We start from the raw sequence: 20,913 nt of genomic DNA on the forward strand, positions 1-20,913 counted from the left end.
AAGGGCACTTATACCCTGCAGCGAGCCTGGAGAAAATCGCCCCTGGGCCCCAAGCGGCTGAGCCCCTGGACTGGCCAGTGCTTCGGTAGTCTGCTCTGTGGTCAGGTGGGGCCTTCAGCGCCCAAGCCTGCCTCCTTGAGGGGCTGCCCGGAGCCTGCAAGCTCCGCCCTCGGCACCTGCCTTACGGTTAAGGGGGCAGCGACCCAGGGTACAGGGTCCTCCCTCCGGCAGATCGGGTGTGCAGGCCCTGTGGGAACTGGGGACTGCCACGCTTTGGCTGGGGTTTGAGTGTCCCAGGGTTCCTGCGTTGGAGTTCAGTCCCCCTTGTGAGGTGCGATGAGGGTGGGAGCTGTGGGGTGTAGAGGCAGGGCCTGTATGGGTGATCAGGTTTAGACAAGGTCGTTAGGGTTGAGCTCCGGGATTGAATCCTGGTGGTTTTGTATGAAGGGGACCACAGCGCCTGTGCATGTGCGCGCACACACACACACACACACAGCGTCTCGCCATGCGGTGCCCTGTGCCCCTCGGGACTCTCAGCAGGAAGGCCATCAGCAGCTGTGGCCCCTCCACCTGGGACCAGAACTGCAAGCCAAAATAAACCTCTTTTCTTTATAAGTTATCCAACCTCAGGTGTTTTGTTATGGTAACAAAACGGCCTACGGCACGGGCCAATTCCAAAAGGAGACTTGGCGCAGTGTGTGTGGAGCCGTGCAGTGAGGAGCCTGGGCCTTAGTGTCTACTAGTAGCTGCCCAGCACCTTAGGGTGCGTTACATAACTCCCGGCGCCTCAGGTCCGCGTCTGGGAGACGGCGCTGGTTCTCTCTGGTCATGGAACTGTCATGAGCGTGACATCAGATAACATATGAAGTGTCCAGCACGGTGCTTGGTGTATACCAGGCTCTCAGAAAATGGTCTCTGGGGTGGGCGTTGGGGTGGGTGTTGTGGTATAGCCACGGCTCCGGACACCTGCATCCCATATCCCATGCTTCTGCCCTTACAGTCTGGCTTCCTGATACTGTGTTGTGGGAGGCAGACAATAACGCTCAAGTGCTTGGGCCCCTGCCACCCACATGGGAGACCTGGTTCAAGTTCCTGTTTCCTGGCTTCAGCCTGGTCCAGCCTTAACTATTGTGGCTATTTGGGGGAGTGAACCAGAAAATGGAAGATCTCTCTCTCTCTCTCTGCCTCTCTCTGTTGCTCTACCTTTCAAGTAGATGGAAAAAATAAACTCTTTTAAAATGATAGTTAATATGACTGGGGCGAGGGGCAGGCGCAGGTGGTGGGGGCCGCTTGCTCTGAGCTACGGGAGGACCCTGGGCTGTGAACAGCAGGTGAAGGGGACCGGGAGCCTGGGCCTCAGGGACAAAGTGCAGCTGGCTGCAGATGCTGTTGTCACAGCACTGCTGAGCCCCCGCCCCTCCAGGAGGCCTGCACAGTCCCCAGCCCCTGTGCCCCGAGAGTGTCCGGGCAGATGGGGCCATTGGATTGATGGCCCCGGGGGACTGAATTCATTCAGGTCTTTATTGATTGCCTGGGCCCTAAATGTAGGCTCTCCCTGAGCCACACAGAAAGACCTGCCACCCGCAGGGGCCAGAGAGGGGACACGGATGTGGTCCTCGTCCCACTTTTCGGGGCTCGGGACGCCGAGGGCTGCGAGCGGTGTCCTTGGGGTCTACATCTCATCATTCTCCAGCTGGATGCTGTGCGCCTCCAGCTCCTGTGGGGCGCCCTTGGAGTCCAGCGTCTGCCCGGGGAGCCCCCTGGCGTCCTCGTCACTGTTCCTGGCCTCTGCCTGTCCTCCAGGACTTGGGACATCCTCTTCAGCCTCTGCCTGGCCCGCTGCCTCCTGGGCCGGCTGCAAGGACTCCCCTCCAGCTTCTGTCTGGCCTGCAGCATCTTCCCTGGGTTCCACAGCTTCCTGTGTTTCTTGTCTCGATGGGCTTTGAGCTAACAGGGGTTCTTGGGGAGCTGGAGCAAGGGGTTCTTTGGGCTCTCCGTGACTGGGTGCCTCCCCTGGGAAGTTGATGAGCTCAGCGGGGGTCATGAGCCCATCCCCATTCAGGTCCTGGGTCTCCAGCACCTTGTCCACGACCAGGATGACCTGTAGAAACACAGTCACCATGCAGTCTCTGATAACCAGAGATGCCCCCCAAACCCACCCCCACCACCCTGTCACGCTGGCGCCCACGCGGAACCCTCTTTTTACAGGAGAATCACCAAGAGAGTCGTGATGCAAAAGACCAAAGCCCCAAGGAGCGCGGTCTCCATGGGAGGCCCCCAGCCCGCAGAGCTTACCCGGTTGGTGTTAGGAGAGTCGGCAGCCTGAGGGGCCAGAGCTGCTGTCAACATGGACAACAGCTCCAGGCCATCCAGCTGTCCACTTTGGTCATAGTCGTGCAGGGCAAAGAGGTAGAGGAGAACTAGGGAGGGGAAGCTGGGTTAGGACAGTCATTGTTGCAGCTTAGAGTGGTTTTAGTATCCCCGAAAGGCTCACATGTTGGGAGCTTGGTCCTCAGTGCGGTGATGTTTGGAAACCGGCACTGGGTGGCGGGCTCCATCCATCAGTTGGAGGCACATCCTTGGGCAGCAGTGTGGGGCCCCAGTTTCCCCCTGGCTTTCTGTCTGGCTGGGTGGCTGCTCCCTGGCTCCCACAGGGCTCCTGGGGAGCCATCCACCAGGAGGTGACGCTGCCAAGGGCCCTCACTGGAGCCTGCACCATGCTTTCTGGACTTCCAGCATCCCAGACATGAGCTCAATGAGCCCGTTTTCTTTATCAAGCTAGCCTACCTCAGGTATTGTGTTACAGAAACAGAAAACAGACTAATATGGGTATTCAAGGGGTGGAGAAGGCAGGAGTCAACGTGGAGTTCAGGGCCTTGGTGTTGTAGTGCAGTGGGTTAAGCCACAGCCTACAAAGCCAGCATCTCATATGAGCACCGGTTCAAGTCCCAGCTGCTCCACTTCTGATCCAGCTCCTTGCTAATGTTCCTGGGAAGGCAGTAGAAGATGGTCCAAGTGCTTGGGCCCCTGCCACCCACTTGGGAGACCTGAATGGAGTTCTGGACTCCTGGCTTTAGCCTGACCCAGACCTGGCTGTTTCAGCCATTTGGGGGAATGAACCAGCAGATCTCTCTCTCTCCCTCCCTCCCTCCCTTCCTCCTTCTCTCTCTCTCTCTCACACACACACACACACACATCTCTATCTCACTCTTTCAAATAAGTAGAAAATAACTCTTTAAAAAAGAACCGTGGAGTCAGGGGCCCGTCCCAGCTCTGGCTGCCCGGAGCCTCCTGCTCCCCAGCCGGCAGCCCTGCCACTCACCCTGCTCCCTGCTCATGTGCTCTGGCTCCTCTCCCATCCTGTCCAGTCCCTTCAGGTAGCTCTGCAGCAGTCTGTCGGGAGAGGGCAAGGTCAGCCCGGGAGAGGCCAGTCTGCATTCGCAGGCCTCACCTATGCACCGACCGTCCGCGTGCAGGCCACTCACCGGAGCTGCTCCTGGCCGGGCTGGAAGGGGTTGGGCAGGGGCTGATGCTCCACTTCCGGTTCCGGCCTGTGGGAGGAAGAGGAGCAGCAGCCTTGCAGAGAGCCCCTCCTGAGGGCCTAGCCTGCTAGCCTCCCACCTCCTGGCACGAGTCTCTCCCCAGACCCAACAGGAGTTGCTCCCCTAAAGGCACAATTCTGGGGAGGAGCTTGGAAGCAGAATCCTACATCTCCCAACTCTCTCTTGGCAGCTGCCTAACCTAAACTTTTCATGAGAGCCCCCCAAAAATACCTGGTGAGGCAGAGGCCAGAGGAGACCACACCTCCCAAGGTGGAGACCCACAAAAACAGCCTTGTGTGGTGGCACCATGTGGGCCACAGCAGCCTTCTCCTGTGACACTGGGAGCCAAGGGCAGGTGTCTGGCTGAGTGGGGTGGCTTCGCTCAAGCTTATACAGACCCAATTGCTCCTTGATGTAAAGCTGACTCTTTGGGGCTGGCATTGCGGACCAGCAGGTTAAACTGCTGCCTGCAATCCTGGAATCCCATACGGGTGCTCCACTGCCAATCCAGCTCCCTGCTCCTGTGCCTGTGAAGGCAGTGGAGGGTGGCCCAAGTGCTTGGGACCCTGCCACCTGCAGGGGAGACTCAATGGAGTTCCTGGTTCCTGGCTTTGGCCTGGCCCAGCCCCAGCTGTTACAGCCATCTGGGGAGTGAACAAGCAGATGGAAGCACTCTCTCTCTGTGTAACTCTTTCACACGAATTAAAGATAAAATTTGACTCTTAATTTTTCAGGCACAGAGCACAGGTTGGTTTGGGTCTCTGCTCCCAGCTGTGGATGAGGCTGCCTGTGAGTCCAGAGCCATGCAGCCCTAATGCCAGACAGCCTCCAGGAGCTGTGGCAGCCACGCCGGTCGCTGCTGCTCCTGTCCCTGTCTCCCTCCCCCCAGCAGCCCCCTTGCACAGTGGCAGTAACTAACACCCCCAGAAAGGCACTCAGAAAAGGTAGAAACGCTAGGCTCCTCACAGCTGTTGCGGGCTGCCTGCTGTAAGGGCTCCATGAGCACCTGCAACCCTTGCTGGCCCGGGGCCTCTCCCCGCTGCCCCCCTCCGCACTGGAACTCCGCTCCCTCTCTCCAAGGGGGTTCAGCGAGAGTGCAGTGAATTCCACTCTGTGGCACTCTGACAGGCACAAGGCAGGAGGTTGGGGGGCGGGTGCGGCGATCGGGGAACCCACCCCAAGTCTCCTGCTGCCCAGAGGGGTCCCCAGTGACTCTCCCTGCTCCCAGCCCACGGCCTGGCCTGCCAATCCCCTTACCTCGTGACTCCATCCTTGGGAGCAGCCTGGCTCAGGGGCAGCAGCAGCAGTGGCCACCAGAACGCTCTGGGCAGCAGCTGGGCCATCCCTCCGGGAACTGGAACCAGGAGTGGAAAGAGAGGGGCAGGGAGCAGGGGTGAGCGCCACAGTGTGGGGGTGGGGTGGGTGAGATGGAAACCTGGGGTCTCCTGGGGGTCCAGGTGACAGGACCCCTGCTCCGGGAGGGCTGGTTTAGAGACATGAACAGCCCACGCGGACCTTTGCTGGGTGGAAATCAGGCTCAGCTCCACCACGTGAAGTGCGTGAGGGCAGAGCTGCCGGTGGGGGTGGCAGCCCTGCACCCACCCCACTCCCCTGCTCCCCCCCCCCCCCAGCTTGCAGGTGCTCCGAGAAGCGCAGCTCTGATCCTGCCCCGGACGCTCATCTCCCCGCTGGAAAGGGGCTCACTTGGGGAAACGTGGTCAGAAACACTGTGAGGCCCCAAGAGACCAAGACTTAAACAGAGGGGCAAAGAGGGAGAGAAGGCTGGGTGGTCTCTACCGAGGCACAGACCACAGCCGCCCACCCTGAATGAGGTCTGAAGAACAGACTGGAAACAGAACAAATCAGCATCAAGCCAGCAGGGGCCCCAGGAGAAGTGTTTACTAAGCGCAGTTAACGAAAACCAAGTCCAAGTACAAAGGAAAAACTAAAACCTTCCCTTTGCATCTGCCTCCCATGGCCCCCTGGCAAAACAACCACTTGGCCATGAGGAAACAGATACAGATACAGTCAGTGCAAACTGAGCGGCTCGTTGGTATGCGTATATGGAAGGTGAAGAGGTGGAAGTTTTCTGTGCTCATCACTTGAAAGGCAGAGAGGCAGGCAGACCTCCCTCCACCCAATGGCCCACAACAGCTGGGGCTGAGTCAGGCTGCAGCCAGGAGTCAGATCTCCCTGCCACCTCCCAGGGTACACAACAGGAGGCTGCAACTGGGAACAGAGCCGAGACTCCAATCCAGGCATTCTCTTATGGGATGCAGGCGTTCCAAGTAGCATCTTAACTGCTACGCCAAATGCGCACACACACACCCCTTTTAAAATTTACTTATTTAGTTTATTTAGTTAAAAGAAAGAGAAGGGCTGGCCCCATGGCTCACTAGGCTAATCTTCCGCCTGCGGCGCCAGCATCCTGGGTTCTAGTCCCGGTCCGGGCGCCGGATTCTGTCCCTGTTGCCCCTCTTCCAGTCCAGCTCTCTGCTGTGGCCCGGGAGTGCAGTGGAGGATGGCCCAAGTGCTTGGGCCCTGCACCCCATGGGAGACCAGGAGAAGCACCTGGCTCCTGGCTTTGGATCGGCGCAGCGCCAGCCGTGGCGACCATTTGTGGGGTGAACCAACGGAAGGAAGACCTTTCTCTCTGTCTCTCTTGCTCACTGTCTAACTCTGCCTGTAAAAAAAAAAAAAAAAAAGAAAAGAAAAAAAGAAAGAAAGAGAGCGAGAGATCTTCCACCCACTGGTTCACTCCCTAAATGGCTGAACTGCCAGGGCTGGGCCAGGCGGAGGCCTGGAGCTTCTTCCATGTCTCCCTTGTAGGGGCAGGGGACCAAGCACTTGGCCGTCTTCTGTGGCCTTCCCAGGCGCATTAGCAGGGAGTTGGATCACAAGTGGAGCAGCCAGGACTTGAACCAGTGCCCATATGGGATGCTGGAACTGAAGGTGGAGGCTTAAACTTCTATGCCACAGATCCAGTCCCCCAATACCCACCTGTAATGTGAGTTCTTGAGGAAGCAGAAACCCAGCAAAGCTGAGGCCCTAATCCCATCTCTAGGAAGAAAACTCATCCGATGTTTGCTGGTCTAGGCAGAGCCTCGGCAGTCCCCTGACACGGCCGCCTACACTCTGGATGACACCGGATTTTCCTAGAGGAAAATCCATGGCTTTCAGCAGAGTCTCCAAGAATTCTGTGATCCTAATCTGGTCCCAAACCACTGCCGGGCAGACATCCACTTCCTACGCCAGGAGGGCTAGAGCAGGGGCAGACACTGTCCACCTTCTGAGCTGCCCTGAGGAGGGCAGGAAGACATGAGCATTCACGAGAGGGTGAAAGGGACCGAGAGTTGCAGAGCCAGTCTTCCTTGTTCATGTCGACGACTGAGCCCAAGGGATGTGGTGGTTTGTTGGCCAAAACCACGCCAGGGCTGCAGCTTCCCACCAACATCAGCTAGCAAGAGAGACTCTGGGAACAGTGTTGTGCACGGGAGAGAAAGCGGGCTTGGGCCCTTTCCTGGTGGTCTGCTGGGTCTGAGCTCCCCACGCCGCCGTGGACCCCTCAGAGGGACACAGCCCAGGGGAAGCATCCTGACACCACGTGGCAGGCTCTGATAGCAAATGTCCCATCGACAGCAGCGACAACGCTGACGCAAAACCGAAAGTGTCTTCAAAAGCATCGAGTCGGCGAGAAATTCTCAGCGTGCAAAAGCACAGTGACAATAGCGATGTGGGAGAAAGGCGAGCCGACCTCGGCCTTGGCTTTGAGAGTACCACCTCCAGGCGAACTTGAGCCATCGGTTTGAGCGCTGTGTGTGGCAGAGGAGGCCACAGGTGGAGCCTGGGCCCCCCAGAGCGAAGAGACCAACGGGGTGGGGGGGGTATCTACAAACTAAGGGTAAATAAAAAACCGGTTGGCCTCGAAGAAGGGCAGCAAAGGATCTTGCCCAGGTGGGTTTTGATGCTGAGCAGGAGGGAGAGAAACATCTTCCCTCGGGATTCTAACAAGCTCGCTCTGATGCGGGCCTGAGGCCTGGATGAGAGATCATTAATTTGACGTGGTACCTTCCTGGGCGTGCCCCTCGGGTAGGGGACAGAGGCAAACCTAACACATCTTCTTTGGAGGAATACAAGTCCGAACCACAAAATCCCTGCAGGTGGGGGCAGGCGCTGTGACTGAGCGGATTAACGCCCTGGCCTGAAGCGCTGGCATCCCATTTGGGCATCTGTTCTAGTCCTGGCTGCTCCCCTTCCAGTCCAGCTCTCTGCTATGACCTGGGATAGCAGTAGAAGATGGCCCAAGTTCTTGGGCCCCTGCACCCACATGGGAGACCTGGAAGAAGCTCGTGGTTCCTGGCTTCGGATCGGCGCAGTTACGGCCATTACAACCAACTGGGGAGTGAACCACCAGATGGAAGACCTCTCTCTCTTTGACTGCCTCTCCTCTGTGTAACTCTGACTTTCAAATAAATAAATCTTTAAAAAAAAAAAAAAAAAAGCCGGCGCCGTGGCTCAACAGGCTAATCCTCCGCCTTGCGGTGCCGGCACACAGGGTTCTAGTCCCGGTCGGGGCACCGGATTCTGTCCCGGTTGCCCCTCTTCCAGGCCAGCTCTCTGCTGTGGCCAGGGAGTGCAGTGCAGGATGGCCCAAGTGCTTGGGCCCTGCACCCGCATGGGAGACCAGGAGAAGCACCTGGCTCCTGCCATCGGATCAGCGCAGTGCGCCGGCCGCAGCGCGCCAGTCGTGGCGGCCATTTGAGGGGTGAACCAATGGCAAAGAAAGACCTTTCTCTCTGTCTCTCTCTTTCACTGTCCACTCTGCCTGTCAAAAAGAAAAAAAAAAAAAAAAGAAAAAAAATCCCCGCAGGTGGACAGCCACGGACTCACAAGGAGCGTGGTCCCCCCACTCAGCCCAGAAGTCACCCACACTCACTGTCAGAAATAACTGGAAATACTGTAGGCACGAGCAAAACCAGACTCGGCGAAGCCAAAGCTCTTGGAATTATCACATACAGAACAGGAAGTAGGTGTATTTAACCCACTTTGTAGAATGAAAGGTAAGCTTGAAACTGTGAGAAATAAATAAGCCCCCAAAACATCCAAGTGCATTGGAAGAACCAAATACAACTTGCATAAAAAGGAGGTTGATTTTAAAAAGTGCCAGGGGTGAGTTAAATAGATTTAGACACAGCCAATATCAGAATGAATGGACTGCAAAGTAGACCTGAATAAGTTATGCAAAATGCAGTTCGCTGAGTCCAACACATAGAAAAATATTCTTTAAAAGGGGGGGTGGGGTGCATTGGAGTAGAAAGTAACAGATAAAAGTGGATAGAAGCAATATTTGAAGAAATGACAACTGAGATTTTCCCAGTAGGTTGCAAAACACTAATATTCTGATCCAGGAAGCTAAATAATCCCATGCAGATTAAAAAAGCAGAAATGCACATCTATACCTTGTTCTGCAATCACAGAACACCAAGAAGAGAAGATTCCAGATGAATCATCTCAGAGGAGAAGTAATGAGACTGACAGCTAATTTTTCAACAGCATCAGCGATGCCAGAATGTGGTAATATGCTCGGAGAGACAGGAAATTGCTACTCTGGAAATCTTATTCTCAGAAAAATTACCTTTCAAGAAGGATGGGAAATGAAAAAATTTTAGATGAACAGCATAGAGAATTTATCGCCAGCCTTCCTTTCATAGGAAGCTAGGGGTGGGCGTTTGGCACAGCGGCTGAGATGCCACTTGGGACTCCTGCGTCCCCTGCACGAGTGACTGAGTTCAAGTCCCAGCTCTGGCTCCTGACTCCAGCTTCCTGCCAAGGCAGATCCCGGGAGGCAGTGTGATGGCTCGAGGAGCTGAGCCCCCGCCGCCCACCTACGAGACCTGGATGGAGTTCCAGGCTCCTGGCTTCGACTCTTCAGCCCCTTGTGAGCACTTGGGGAGTGAACTAGGGAGCTCTTTCTCTGTCTCTTTCTCTCCACCTCTCCAATAAATAAAAACAAATAGTCCGTTCTATGTTATGTTACATGGCCAACATAATCACATGAGAAATTGAAATAAAAATAATGTGAAAACATAATAAAGTTGGAAATTTAAAAAGCATCCTCATGTATGGATCAAGGAAGACAATCATAATGGAAAGTGTTAAAAACTCAACATTGGATAAGAGTGGCCAAATATTCACTGAAACAAGATAATGTAGATAAAGCAGTATTAGAAGGAAAAAATAAATAGGCTTAAAATCTTATATTAGAGGGGCCAGTATTGTGGTGTAGTAAGGTAAGCCTCTGCCTGCGGTGCCAGCAACCCATTCGGTTCATGTCCCAACTGCTCCTCTCTGATCCAGCTCTCCGCTTATGGCCTGGGAAAGCAGTGAAGATGGCCCAAGTATTTGGGGCCCTGTACCCACGTGGGAAACCGGAAGAAACTCTTGGCTTCTGGCTTCCGATCAGCTCAGCTCTGGCTTTTGTGGCCATTTGGGGAGTGAACTAGCTGATGGAAGATCTTTCTCTCTCTGTCTGTAACTTTTCCTCTAAAAAAAAAAGCTTATATTTGAAGGGGCCCCCATTGTGGTACAGCAGGTTAAGCCGTGGCTTGTGATACCAGCATCCCATATAGGAGTGCTGGTTCGAGTCCCAGCTGCTCCAGGCTCCTGACTGGCCTGGCCCAGCCCCAGCCATTGTAGCCATCTGGGAAGAGAATCAGCAGAAAGGGAGATACCTCCCTTTCTCTCTGTCATGTTGCCTTTCAAACAAATAAACTTTCTCTCTCTCTCTCTCTCTCTTTTTTTTTTTTTTTTTTTGACAGGCAGAGTGGACAGTGAGAGAGAGACAGATAAAAAGGTCTTCCTTTTCCATTGGTTCACCCCCCCTAATGGCCACTGCGGCCGGTGCGTTGCGGCCGGCGCATCACGCTGATCTGAAGCCGGGAGCCAGGTGCTTCCCCAGAGGCCAGAGAACTGCATCAGGCTGTGGACCCTGGACCGGATACCCCAACCTCTGCCAGATGACAGAGGCCAGGAGGGCACACGTCCATTGGGAAGACAAGTATAAGTCAATATTATATGGAGGCCTCAGCGTGGCTCAGCGGATTAAAGCCCCAGCCTGCAGCGCCAGTTCAAGTCTCGGCTGCTCTTCTTCTGATCTAGCTCTCTGCTATGGCCTGGGAAAGCAGTGGAGGATGACCCAAGTCCTTGGGCCCCTGCACACTTGTGGGAGGCCCAGAGGAAGCTCCTGGCTCCTGGCTCCTGGCTGGTACAACCATTTGGGGAATGAACCAGCGGAATGGAAGAATTCTTCTCTCTGGCTCTACCTCTCTCTGTAACTCTGTCTTTCAAATAAATATAATAATTCTTTAAAAAAGTATAATAAACAATATTCATTGCTTAAATATTTATTAACTGAGCACCTACTATATATAAGGCACTATCTTATCCTTAAATTGATAGCTTAAGGTGGAATTACTGCTTGTCTTTCCCCCTTAAAGCTTGCCAACATTTAAGCAGGAAAAAGATAACAAATGTTAAAAGGATTAAGAGCAAAACAGAGATGCTAAGGAATAGCTAACCTCAAGCCAACTGAGTTCAAGTCCAGCTCTGGTGCTGTCTGGGTTTTTCTGTATCTGGTTCTACACCTGCTATGTGGGGCCCCTGAGAGCCCTCTCGCAGGGCATAGTGAGGCACAAGCGAGGCCAGGCTTGTGCAGGGCACTTCTCCTTCTGGAAGTCCGCTGGGCTGCTTGGCGGTGGCTTCACACCTACTCCCCCCCCCCCCCACACTGCAGGCCTGCCCACCTGGGTCCCCTCCAATTGCTTTCTCCCCATCTGTTAACTGCCAGGACACAGGCCAACAGAGCCCTGGAGTAATCAAAGTCCCTCAGAGCTGTCAGAGCGTATCATCCAGCCTCAGGGCGTTCTGACCCATGAGCAGGTGTCTTTTATACCAGGAAACCAGGGAACTCCAGAGAAGGCGTCTAGGGTGGTGGCGCCTCAGGTCCCCCCAGGCTACTCACTCATCAGGTGCTGGGGTTTTCAAAACATGCCTAGGAAGCCTTTGCCATTTCTCCCCACAGCCTGCCCTAGAACATGAGCTGGACTTGGGGATGTGTCTCCAGTGACATCGCTGGAATGATGCAAGCTGACCTCCAAGCCCAGGACACACAAGGGGCATAGCTACCCCTACTCTGTCTCTCTGTCATTTTCTCTCTCCCTCCCCTCCCCACTTTGTCTCTGGAACATACATGGCTCTCTGGAACCTTGAACTGCCAAGGCAGAAGCCAGGGTGCTACAGCAACCATGGGGAGACCGTGAGAAGCCACCAGGTGGAGATGCCCAAGGGGCCCCCGGCTGCTCAAATCCTCCCAGCCCATCCACCAGCCTAGGGAGGCCTCAAACCTGCAGAGCAGCCCAGCCCCCAGCCAGCATGAGCCAGGGCAGAAATGTGTGCATGAGCACAGCCCCGGCCAGCCGGCACTCCAGATTCATCCCCGTGAGCCACTAAGCTTTCGGGCTACTTGGGAAGTTGCTCTGGCAATTGGACACGGCCCGTGGCAGGGCCGGGCTCACCGTGGGGGTGTGAGCTGTGCGGCCACCCAGGGCCCTGCTCCCGGAGGCTGGTGCTTGGTGCTCGGTAGCTCGCGGTCACGGGTGCGCGGGGCGTCGTGGACTCTGCCCCTGCCTGTGCTGGGTCCACGTGCGTTCCCGGCACTCCCCGCCTGCTGCCCCCAGGGATCCCTCCCCTGGGTGACTACTCAGTACGCGCAGAGGACTTGGGACCAGCCAGATGGACGTTCAAATCCCAGCTCCGCTGCTGTCTCTGTGACCTTGGGTAAGCTAATTATCCTCACAAGACTTCTTCCCTTATCTGTATAGTGAGATAACAGCAATATTTATCTCACAGGTCTATAGGGAATACTGCTTGGATAATGAATTCTTTCTTGCACAAACTAACATGGTAGCCTTTTTCTAAAAACAAACACAAAACATTTATTTATTTGAGTGACGAAAAGTGGCAGAGAGAGCGGTATCTTTCATCTGCGGGTTCACTCCCCAAATGACCACAACAGCCAGGGTTGGGCCAGGCTGAAGCCAGGAGCCAGGAATTCCTTCCGGGTCTCCCATGTGGGTGGCAGGGGTGCAAGTACTCGGTCACCCTCAGCTGCCTTCCCGAGTGCATTAGTAGGAAGCGGGGTTGAAAATAGAGGAGCTGGGGCTGGCACCACGGTTCAATAGGCTGATCCTCCGCCTGCGGCGCCGGCACACCGGGTTCTAGTCCCGGTCGGGGCGCCGGATTCTGTCCAGGTTGCTCCTCTTCCAGGCCAGCTCTCTGCTATGGCCCGGGAAGGCAGTGGAGGATGGCCCAAGTGCTTGGGCCCTGCACCCCATGGGAGACCAGGAGAAGCACCTGGCTCCTGGCTTCGGATTGGCGCAGCGCCGGCCGTGGCGGCCATTTGTGGGGTGAACCAACGGAAGGAAGACCTTTCTCTCTCTCTCTCTCTCTCTCTCTCTCACTGTCCACTCTGCCTGTCCAAAAAAAAAAAAAAAAAAATAGAGGATCTGGGACTGAAACCAGCACCCTGGTTGCGATGCCAGCCCCCCCGGCAGAAGCCTTGTGCTGCTGCGCCCGCCTCCGGCATCGTCTCCGCCCACATCAGACAAACCCTCCTTCACTGCCCTCCACTGCTTCAAAGCCTCCAGTGGCTCCCTGTTCCCTCACAGTCCAGGGTCCTCACCTAGGCCTCTGCCCTGGCTCCGTTCGTTACACCAGCAGCCTGCTGCAAACACGGGGGCTGCTGGAGGCCCCCACAATGCCTTTCACCTGTTCTGTCCTCAACCTGGACCATTCTGGGCCTCCTGACAACCTCAGCCTGAAGCTGTAGTCTACTTCAAAACATTAAACCGGGGGCAGGCGCTGCAGCATAGTGGGTAAAGCCACCGCCTGCAGTGCTGGCATCCCATATGGTCGCTGGTTCGAGTCTCGGCTGCTCCACTTCCAATCCAGCTCTCTGCTATGGCCTGGGAAAGCAGTGGAAGATGGCCCAAGTGCTTGGGCCCCTATACCCACATGGGCAATCCGGAAGAAGCTCCTGGCTTTGGATTGGCACAGCTCTGGCCATTGCAGCCATCTGGGGTGTGAACCAGTGAATGGAAGACCTCTCTCTCTCACTCTCTCTCTGCCTGTACCTCTCTGTAACTGCCTTTCAAATAAATAAATAAATCTTTGAAAAAACAAAACAAAACAAAACAAAACAAACATTAACCGGGGCAGGTATTTGGGGTAGTGGCTGAGACACTGTTTGGGACACCCACGTCCCATGCCATCTCCCAACACATACACACACACGCACGCACACGTGTCCATGCACACACACACGCACACACACACATTCTGGATGCCCCTCTGGTCTGAGTGTCAAGCCCTGCAGCGGTACAGGGGAGGAGAGCCCGGCCTCGGGGTTAGGCCTCTGTTGGAATCCGGCCTCTGACCCTGCTGTGTGCCCCAGGCAAGTGTCTCAACCTCTCTGAGCTTGGGCGTGAGCCCTGGCCCCATTCCTAAGGCAGTGCTGGGAGGCAGCAGGGATGACTCAGGTGGCTGTGTCCCTGCCACCCACAGGGAGGCCCCCCTGAGTTCTTGGCCCTCAATGTTGGTGTGGTCTAGCCCTGGGGGTATAGCCCCGGCTACCATGGGCATTTGGGAAGTGACCCGGAGAGTGGGAGATTTTTCTGTCTCTGCTTCTCAAAAATAAATAAATAATTACATTTTAAAACTTTTTTTTTTTTTGACAGGTAGAGTTAGACAGTGAGAGACAGAGAGAAAGGTCTTCCTTCCGTTGGTTCACCCCACAAATGGCCGCCACAGCCAGCGCTGTGCTGATCCGAAGGCAGGAGCCAGGTGCTTCTCCTGGTCTCCCATGGGGTGCAGGGCCCAAGCACTTGGGCCATCCTCCACTGCCCTCCCGGGCCACAGCAGAGAGCTGGCCTGGAAGAGGGGCAACCGGGACAGAATCCGACACCCCGACTGGGACTAGAACCCAGTGTGCCAGCGCCACAGGCGGAGGATTAGCCTAGTGAGCCGCGGCGCCAGCCAATTTTAAAACTTAAGCAAATGCCTGTGTAGTGTTAAGGAATGTTTCCCACGGTAACACCTACCTCCCTTGCTAAAAGGAAGTCAGGGCCCGGCGCCTGGCGCAGCTCTGAGTGAGGCTGGTGCAGTATGCACTTGTTCGCGTGATCACCTTGCTAAGCATTCACAAACCCTTCTGCAAACATCAGCAACAAAGCAGCTATGGATCCTCACTGGCTGCCAAATAAAACTGTTCTCAATGATTTCCTGTAACTACCATGTGCACGGACACGATTGCTCTAAAAACACAGGGAAGCCGCCATCAGGTAGACAGAGCTGTGAGTCAGTGAAGTTGTTCATCTCACACACGAGCGTGCACACGCACACACACATGCACACGCGTGCATTCACGATACCCCTTCAGCCTCAGGGGCCTTCAAGCCTTGCATTGCCTGTGGGAGGAGAGCCTCGGCCTCTGATGAAACCTGCCTCTGAGCCTCCTGTGTGACCAAGGTAAAGTGTCTAACCCTCTCTGAGCTCTGGGATCTTCATTTTGGAAATGAGTGTCTCAGGAACTACCTGGCAGGGGCTTGGGGCGGGTGCAGGGAGGTGCCACATGGGTCGTGCGGCTGGCAGTGCGCGCGCTCCTGGAGCGTTTCAGAGGCCAGGGAGCCGCAGGGGCCTTGAAGGTTAAGGTGTGTAACTGCCCAGCCAGGCCCAGCACTTCTCCCGCAACCCTGTCCCGCCGCCACCACGCCTCTGCCTGACCCCGCCCTCGCCCCGCATCCAGCCCATTTCTGCCAGGGTCTGGCTGGCAGACAGCACCTCTGGACAGGAGGATCTTCTGCCCAGGTTCACCCCTCTGGTGCCCCCGCCTCCCAGCCGCCCTCACATGCCCCACGGAGGACACCCAGGCTACGCAGCCGCGGGGGGCCCACACCACAGCCACCTCCCCACCCCTCCACCTCTCCATCTGTTAGATGAGGATGGAACTCCCGGCTCTGTCCCGGGGAGGCACTGGAGCCCCACCGGCCACGCTGTGAGGGAGCATCTGCATGGGGAGGGGTCGTGAATCCCATCACCTGCTTCCGCGCCCGCGCCTCTACCTGTCCGCCAGGATAGCGTCTTGCCCAGGGCGCCCAGAGCCGAGGGCCGCCTCCAGCCGCGTCCAGCCGCAGGGATGCAGAGGGACTGCGCTCTGGATCCCGGCCAGAGGCGACCCGGCGGCGGCGGCGGCGGCTGCGATGGCTCGGCGGCGCGCCCGGCCCGCCCGGCCCCGAGCCTGCCCGGGGCGGGGTCCGACCCACCTGCTGCGGCGGCGCTGCGCGGGGCCGGGCTCTGCTTCCTGGCGGCTCGAGGCTGCTGTGCCGCGGGCCCCTCGGCCGCCCGCCCTTCCCCCGGCCGCTCCACGTGGCCGCTCCACGTCGCCTGCCGCAGGAGCCGCCGCCCTGGCCCAGGCAGGGTCCGGAGCCAGCGCCAGTGGCTTGGGCAGGGCGGCGCCCTGCCACCCCCGGTGGGGGCCGGGAGGGAGGGGTGTGTGTGGGTCCACGTAAGTGTGTATCTCCGTGTGTCTGTGTTCCTGTGTGTCTTATGTGTGTCACTGTGTGTGTGTGGGGGGCACACACACAGAGAAGGGGGGGCCAGATAGGAGGGAACTCACTGCCAGCCGGTGCCGATGTGGCTGTGTGTATGTGGGACTGTGACGCAGCACGGGGCATTTTGTGCGACTGTGTCCCGTGGGCATGGCCGATGTGTGGCCAATTGCCTAGTGGGTGATAGGGGAGCCCCTCCTGAGTTGTTAGGGACGCGGAGGGACACTGAGCTGCGACTGCTGTGTGGCCATGGCTGTGCACATCACTGGGCACTGGCTCCATGGGGGTGGGGGGAGGGTCAGGCTCGGGGGCAGGAGGAGCCATCACCTTAAGTGGCAGATCTTCGCTGGTGGCAGGGAGGCAGTTGCATGGCTGGCGCTTAGTGGCCTCATGGGGTGCCACTTGCTTTTATCTCAGTGGCCGGGTCCTCCACTCACCCGAGGCCCTAGCTCTTGCAACGACCTCTCAGCTCTTAGCTCTTTGTGCAGCGACAAGCCCACTCTCGTCCTGTCTCCCTGAGGATGACGCCGATAGCCCAGTGTGGGTAGTGGCAGGCTCCCTCTCCGGTTGCTCCCTGGTTCTCTCCCTGCACCAGTTCCTCAGGTCCGCTCCTCACTCCCCCTCGGCTCACACAGCTTCCACCCCTATCAGTTCCTGGGCTCACTTGGGTCCTCCACAAGCGCGTATCTGCGGGTCCTGACGCCCAGGACACAGAACTGATGCCCAGGACACAGAACGTGAGTGCATTTGCAAAGATGCAGCTACGTGAAGTCAGAATGGAGCACACGAGGGTGCCCACCCTCCTGCCCACCTGCCTTTCCAGGCCTCCCCTGGTGACCACACCTGGACACGCCCCTTTCCCTTGCAGGTAGGATACAATCCATTAGGTGTGTGAACTGGAAGACCACGCCCCCGTGTGATCTCCTGCCCTTCCCTGACCCCACCTGCCAATCAGACTACGTAACCACGCCCCCTTTGGGAGTCTGTAAAAGGCCTGGAACCCAGTGGGCCCTTCCCTTGCCGCCTGCTCCCTGCTTTCCTGCGTGGGTGCTTGCTCCTCGTGGCTCCTGGCCTGCCCGTGGCTGCACATGGCCGCTCCCGGCCTGCTCTCTGCCTGGTATGGACCCAGCTTAGCTTCTAGACCTCTCTTCCCGAAATAAAGCCCTCACTTTTCTGCGCATTTCTCTCACTGAATAAAAAAGCTTAAAAACTTGCCATGTTGTCTGGTCTATTTGAGCCGATCTTCAGAATTCTTTGAAGAACCCACAGGGTTATTAATACTGAAAATTATTAATAAGCAGGACAATAGCACCCGGACACCAAACCTGCCAGAGCCTGCATCTGGGAATTCCCAGGCCCCAGAACTGCAGGAAATAAAGTACTGCTAATTATAAATTGCCAGTGTTTGTGGCCGGCACTGTGACATAGTGGGTAAAGCTGCTGCATGCAGCACCCACGTCCCATATGGACACCGGTTCAGGTCCCAGCTGCTCCACCTTCTATCCAGCTCCCTGCTAATGTGCCTGGGAAAGCAGTGGAAGACAACTGAAGTGTTAGGCTCCTGCACTCATGTGGGAGACCCAGATGAAGCTTCTGGCTCCTGGCTTTGCCTGACCATCCCTGATGGTTGTGGCCATTTGGGGAATGAGCCAGCAGATGGAAGACTCTGTCTTTCCCTCTCTGTATAACTTTGCCTATTAAATAAATAAAAGCTTTTGAAACATTTGCTCAGTGTGTGACAATTTGTTAGAGCAGAACCAACAGACAGCGATGAGGGTCAGGAGAGCTCACACCAGGCCGCTCCGCCAGGCCAGGCTACGCCAGTTTAAGGAAGATGGCAGCTGCTTGGCTTCAACAACAGGAGGCGAGGGTGGCGGAGGAGGGTCACTGAGGAGGCTTCCAAGCGGAGCAGCAGGCACAGTTCCCCCAGCTCCGACGCCCGTCGCCGCCTCTGCATCGGGGTGCAGCAGCCAGCAGAGGTAGGCAGGGCAAGTCTGCCGGCCGGAACTGCCAGGGCAGGGGCAGGGGCGGCGCGAATGGGCGGGCCCAGGACTCCAGGACTCCAGGTCCCCAGGTGCAGCACAGCTCAGTCCGGTAGACAGAACCGCCCTGAGCTCCTTTCTGAGCCTGCGGAGTGGCACTTGGCTCTAGGCTCTGCCATCCATGTGGGCTCTTACTGATCCTATGTGCCCCAGGAGGGTGGTGGTCATGGCCAGAGTGGGTTTAGGTGCCCCAAGCACCTTCAGCCCATGCCCCAGGGGGACTTGGCTATTAACTCCTAATGCCTGATCCGTTTATTGCCACCCTGCATCCTCTTCATCCCATTTGCTCCCCATGCAGCTGCGCCTTGCAGAACACAAAGTGAAGTTCCCAGTGCCAGCACCATGAACACGTGGTGCCATTTGTTGAGGGCTCCCTACATCGCAGGCCGAGTGCCCTCCACTCTCTGTGACTAACTTCTGAAGTTCATGACATTCTGTGAGATCCATACTGCCACCCCCTGCCCCCTGCACACAGGCTTGTGTGTTGAGTAAGTTGCCAAAGGTCACAAAGCTCACCGCAGCTGGTTAGTGCAGAGCTGCAGGTGCAAACCCAGGTCTGTCTGCCTCTGGAGCCTGTCCCGTCTACTCACTATGCAAGATTTTCTGCCAAGATTTAGAGTTGCTATCAATGCATTAAGACCTTGGTCAAACAGCTCAGTAGAGAACAGCAAGGCTGATTAGAGTTCCCCTTAAAGAAACCATAGTGTCTCTTGACTGATCTTAATTGCTGTGTGACTTGGAACACTCCAATTATCTCCCTCATTTCCTCCTTTATATCCTACTAGCTCAGGTCCTGCATGTAGCACACCATGGCGACACCAGGTGGTATTTGAAGGCTCATAGCCCAGGCCCCAGTAACAGCCCCAGGGTCACACTATCAGCCTGGCCTCTCCAGATGAGCATGGTCCCGGGCCCCTTCGAGGACGGGGGGTGCAGAGGAGACAGAGTCTGGTGTCGAAGTTCCCAGGGCCAGCTACAGAAAGGCAGTGCTGGGGCTCGGCCCGAGGACTTTTGCTTCAGATGGCACCGAGCTGCTTCTCAGCATCTAGTGGCCAGGCCCCGCGGGCACTGCGGTCTGTCCAGAAGAAGCAGCAGAGAGGTGGAAAGTCAGGCTCAGAGCCCACTGACCTCATCTGGCCCTGTCATCCACCCATAACCTTGCCCTTGGCTGAATAAGCATCAAAACCTACTATTCCTCCCTGCGCGCGGGCCAGCAGCAGGTGCCTGCAGTAAGTAAGAGCCCGCCAGCAGGAGCACATCAGAGACTGAGGGGGCTGCAGGCCTGGGCTACAATCAGGAGGGACCAGATGGCCACAGCAGGCTCGAGAGGTGGCAGTGTGTCACTCACTGCAGGGCGACTGAATGCTCACAGACTGAATGGTGCCACTGCAGCCATCTGGGGAGTGAACCAGCAGATGGAAGACCTCGCTCTGGCCTCTACCTCTCTCTGTAACTCTGTCTTCCAAATAAATAAAATAAATCTTTGAAAAAAAATTCCCCAGTCTTGCCTCTTCTGTATAGCACGAGACAAGGGCACAAACACCTTGTGTAGTGCATGTTAATTATTCCTCTCTTTTGGGCTACTTCGTTTCCCTGCCTCAAAGGCAGTCCACGCAGGACTTGCTGCCCATTTAGCCCAGCGGCCCGTGCTGCCACCTGAACCCCGTGGCACCGCCCGAGCCTTCTTTCACCCCTTCCTGCGCTAACAGAAGAACCAGCAAGCCCCCCCCCCCCCCCAGCAAATGCTGGGGCTCTAGGAGAAGGGCATCGGCCACAAGGCCCCTGGGGAGGAAGGGAAACTGCTTAGGTACAAAGGAGGGCAGCACCGCCGGCCCTCGGGCTTCTCCATGTTTCTGGAGCAGGGACAAAGCTCACTCTGGAGCCTCTGGCAAGCTGAGGGCACGAGGCACACAGTGCAACCTGAGTCGGACATCTCGTCCTGGCACAGGCGGCCGGCGCATGGCTCCCAGGACCCGGAGTGGCCCAGAGTCACAGCCAGGCCTAGTGGGGGCAGGCGGGCAGCTCTCGAGAGCCTCCCGGGAGGCGCCTCGGCTTGTCGACCCAGTGGGTACTCGGGAGCTGGGCAGGACCCCCACCGGCCCAGCCACCACTGGCCCACACCTGATGCTGAGGCAGGAGACGACTTCATGGCCACAGGCCTGGTGTGCAGGGCAAGAAGGTGGAGCCATCCCAGGCTGTGAGGTAGCAGGGTGGGGGCTGGCGCAGGCGTTTGTGGAATCTGTACAGTGAGCAGTCTGGGGCCGGGTGAGGGGCTGTTCAGCTCCCGAGCCCTGCCTGCCCCTCACCCTGGCCAGTCCATGACCGCTCCCCCCCCATCTCCCCAGGTTTTCTCCCTCCCCTCGGCAGCTGGGCTGTGCGCTGTCCAGCCTCCCCCTGGGGCTTCCGCACCTGCCGGCCTGGTGTGGATAGGGCGTGTTAGACGAGGCAGGTCGGTTCTGCAGGTCGGTTCTCTTGCCAGTGCAGCTGATTCTTCTGCCACACACAGGCCTTGAAGTCCCAGCCCGCAGTTAAAGTGCTACTGTGGTTGGTTAGGGGATCCACTTGGTGGCCAGCAGCCTCTGCTGCCCACCACCCCCCACCCACCTGAGAGAGGAGGCCCAGGCTCTACAGCCGTCAGCCACTTCCACACCCATCAGATGAGGGTTT

At 56.9% G+C, this 20,913-nt stretch overlaps 1 protein-coding gene across 1 annotated transcript; it reads right to left on the reverse strand.

Annotated features, from left to right (window-relative positions):
• Positions 1-1,521: 1,521 nt before the first annotated feature.
• On the reverse strand, positions 1,522-15,974 carry CGREF1 (cell growth regulator with EF-hand domain 1). The gene is made up of 6 exons (XM_062210164.1): positions 15,920-15,974; positions 4,800-4,896; positions 3,486-3,551; positions 3,323-3,393; positions 2,296-2,420; positions 1,522-2,101 (listed from the first exon to the last, which is right to left on the reverse strand). The coding sequence occupies exons 2-6, from the start codon at positions 4,883-4,885 to the stop codon at positions 1,673-1,675; spliced, it is 777 nt and encodes a 258-aa protein (XP_062066148.1). The 5' UTR covers positions 4,886-4,896; positions 15,920-15,974; the 3' UTR covers positions 1,522-1,672.
• Positions 15,975-20,913: the final 4,939 nt, after the last annotated feature.

The sequence above is a fragment of the Lepus europaeus genome, chromosome 13, assembly GCF_033115175.1.
Source record: "Lepus europaeus isolate LE1 chromosome 13, mLepTim1.pri, whole genome shotgun sequence".
Classification (NCBI taxonomy): domain Eukaryota; kingdom Metazoa; phylum Chordata; class Mammalia; order Lagomorpha; family Leporidae; genus Lepus; species Lepus europaeus.

Coding starts and splice junctions, on each gene's coding strand:
- CGREF1 (XM_062210164.1), bottom strand. CDS start 4,885: ATGGCCCAGCTGCTGCCCAGAGCGTTCTGGTGGCCACTGCTGCTGCTG. Junction 3,552..4,799: donor CCCAAGGATGGAGTCACGAG/GTAAGGGGATTG, acceptor TTCCTCCCACAG/GCCGGAACCGGAAGTGGAGC. Junction 2,102..2,295: donor ACTCTCCTAACACCAACCGG/GTAAGCTCTGCG, acceptor GTGTTTCTACAG/GTCATCCTGGTCGTGGACAA.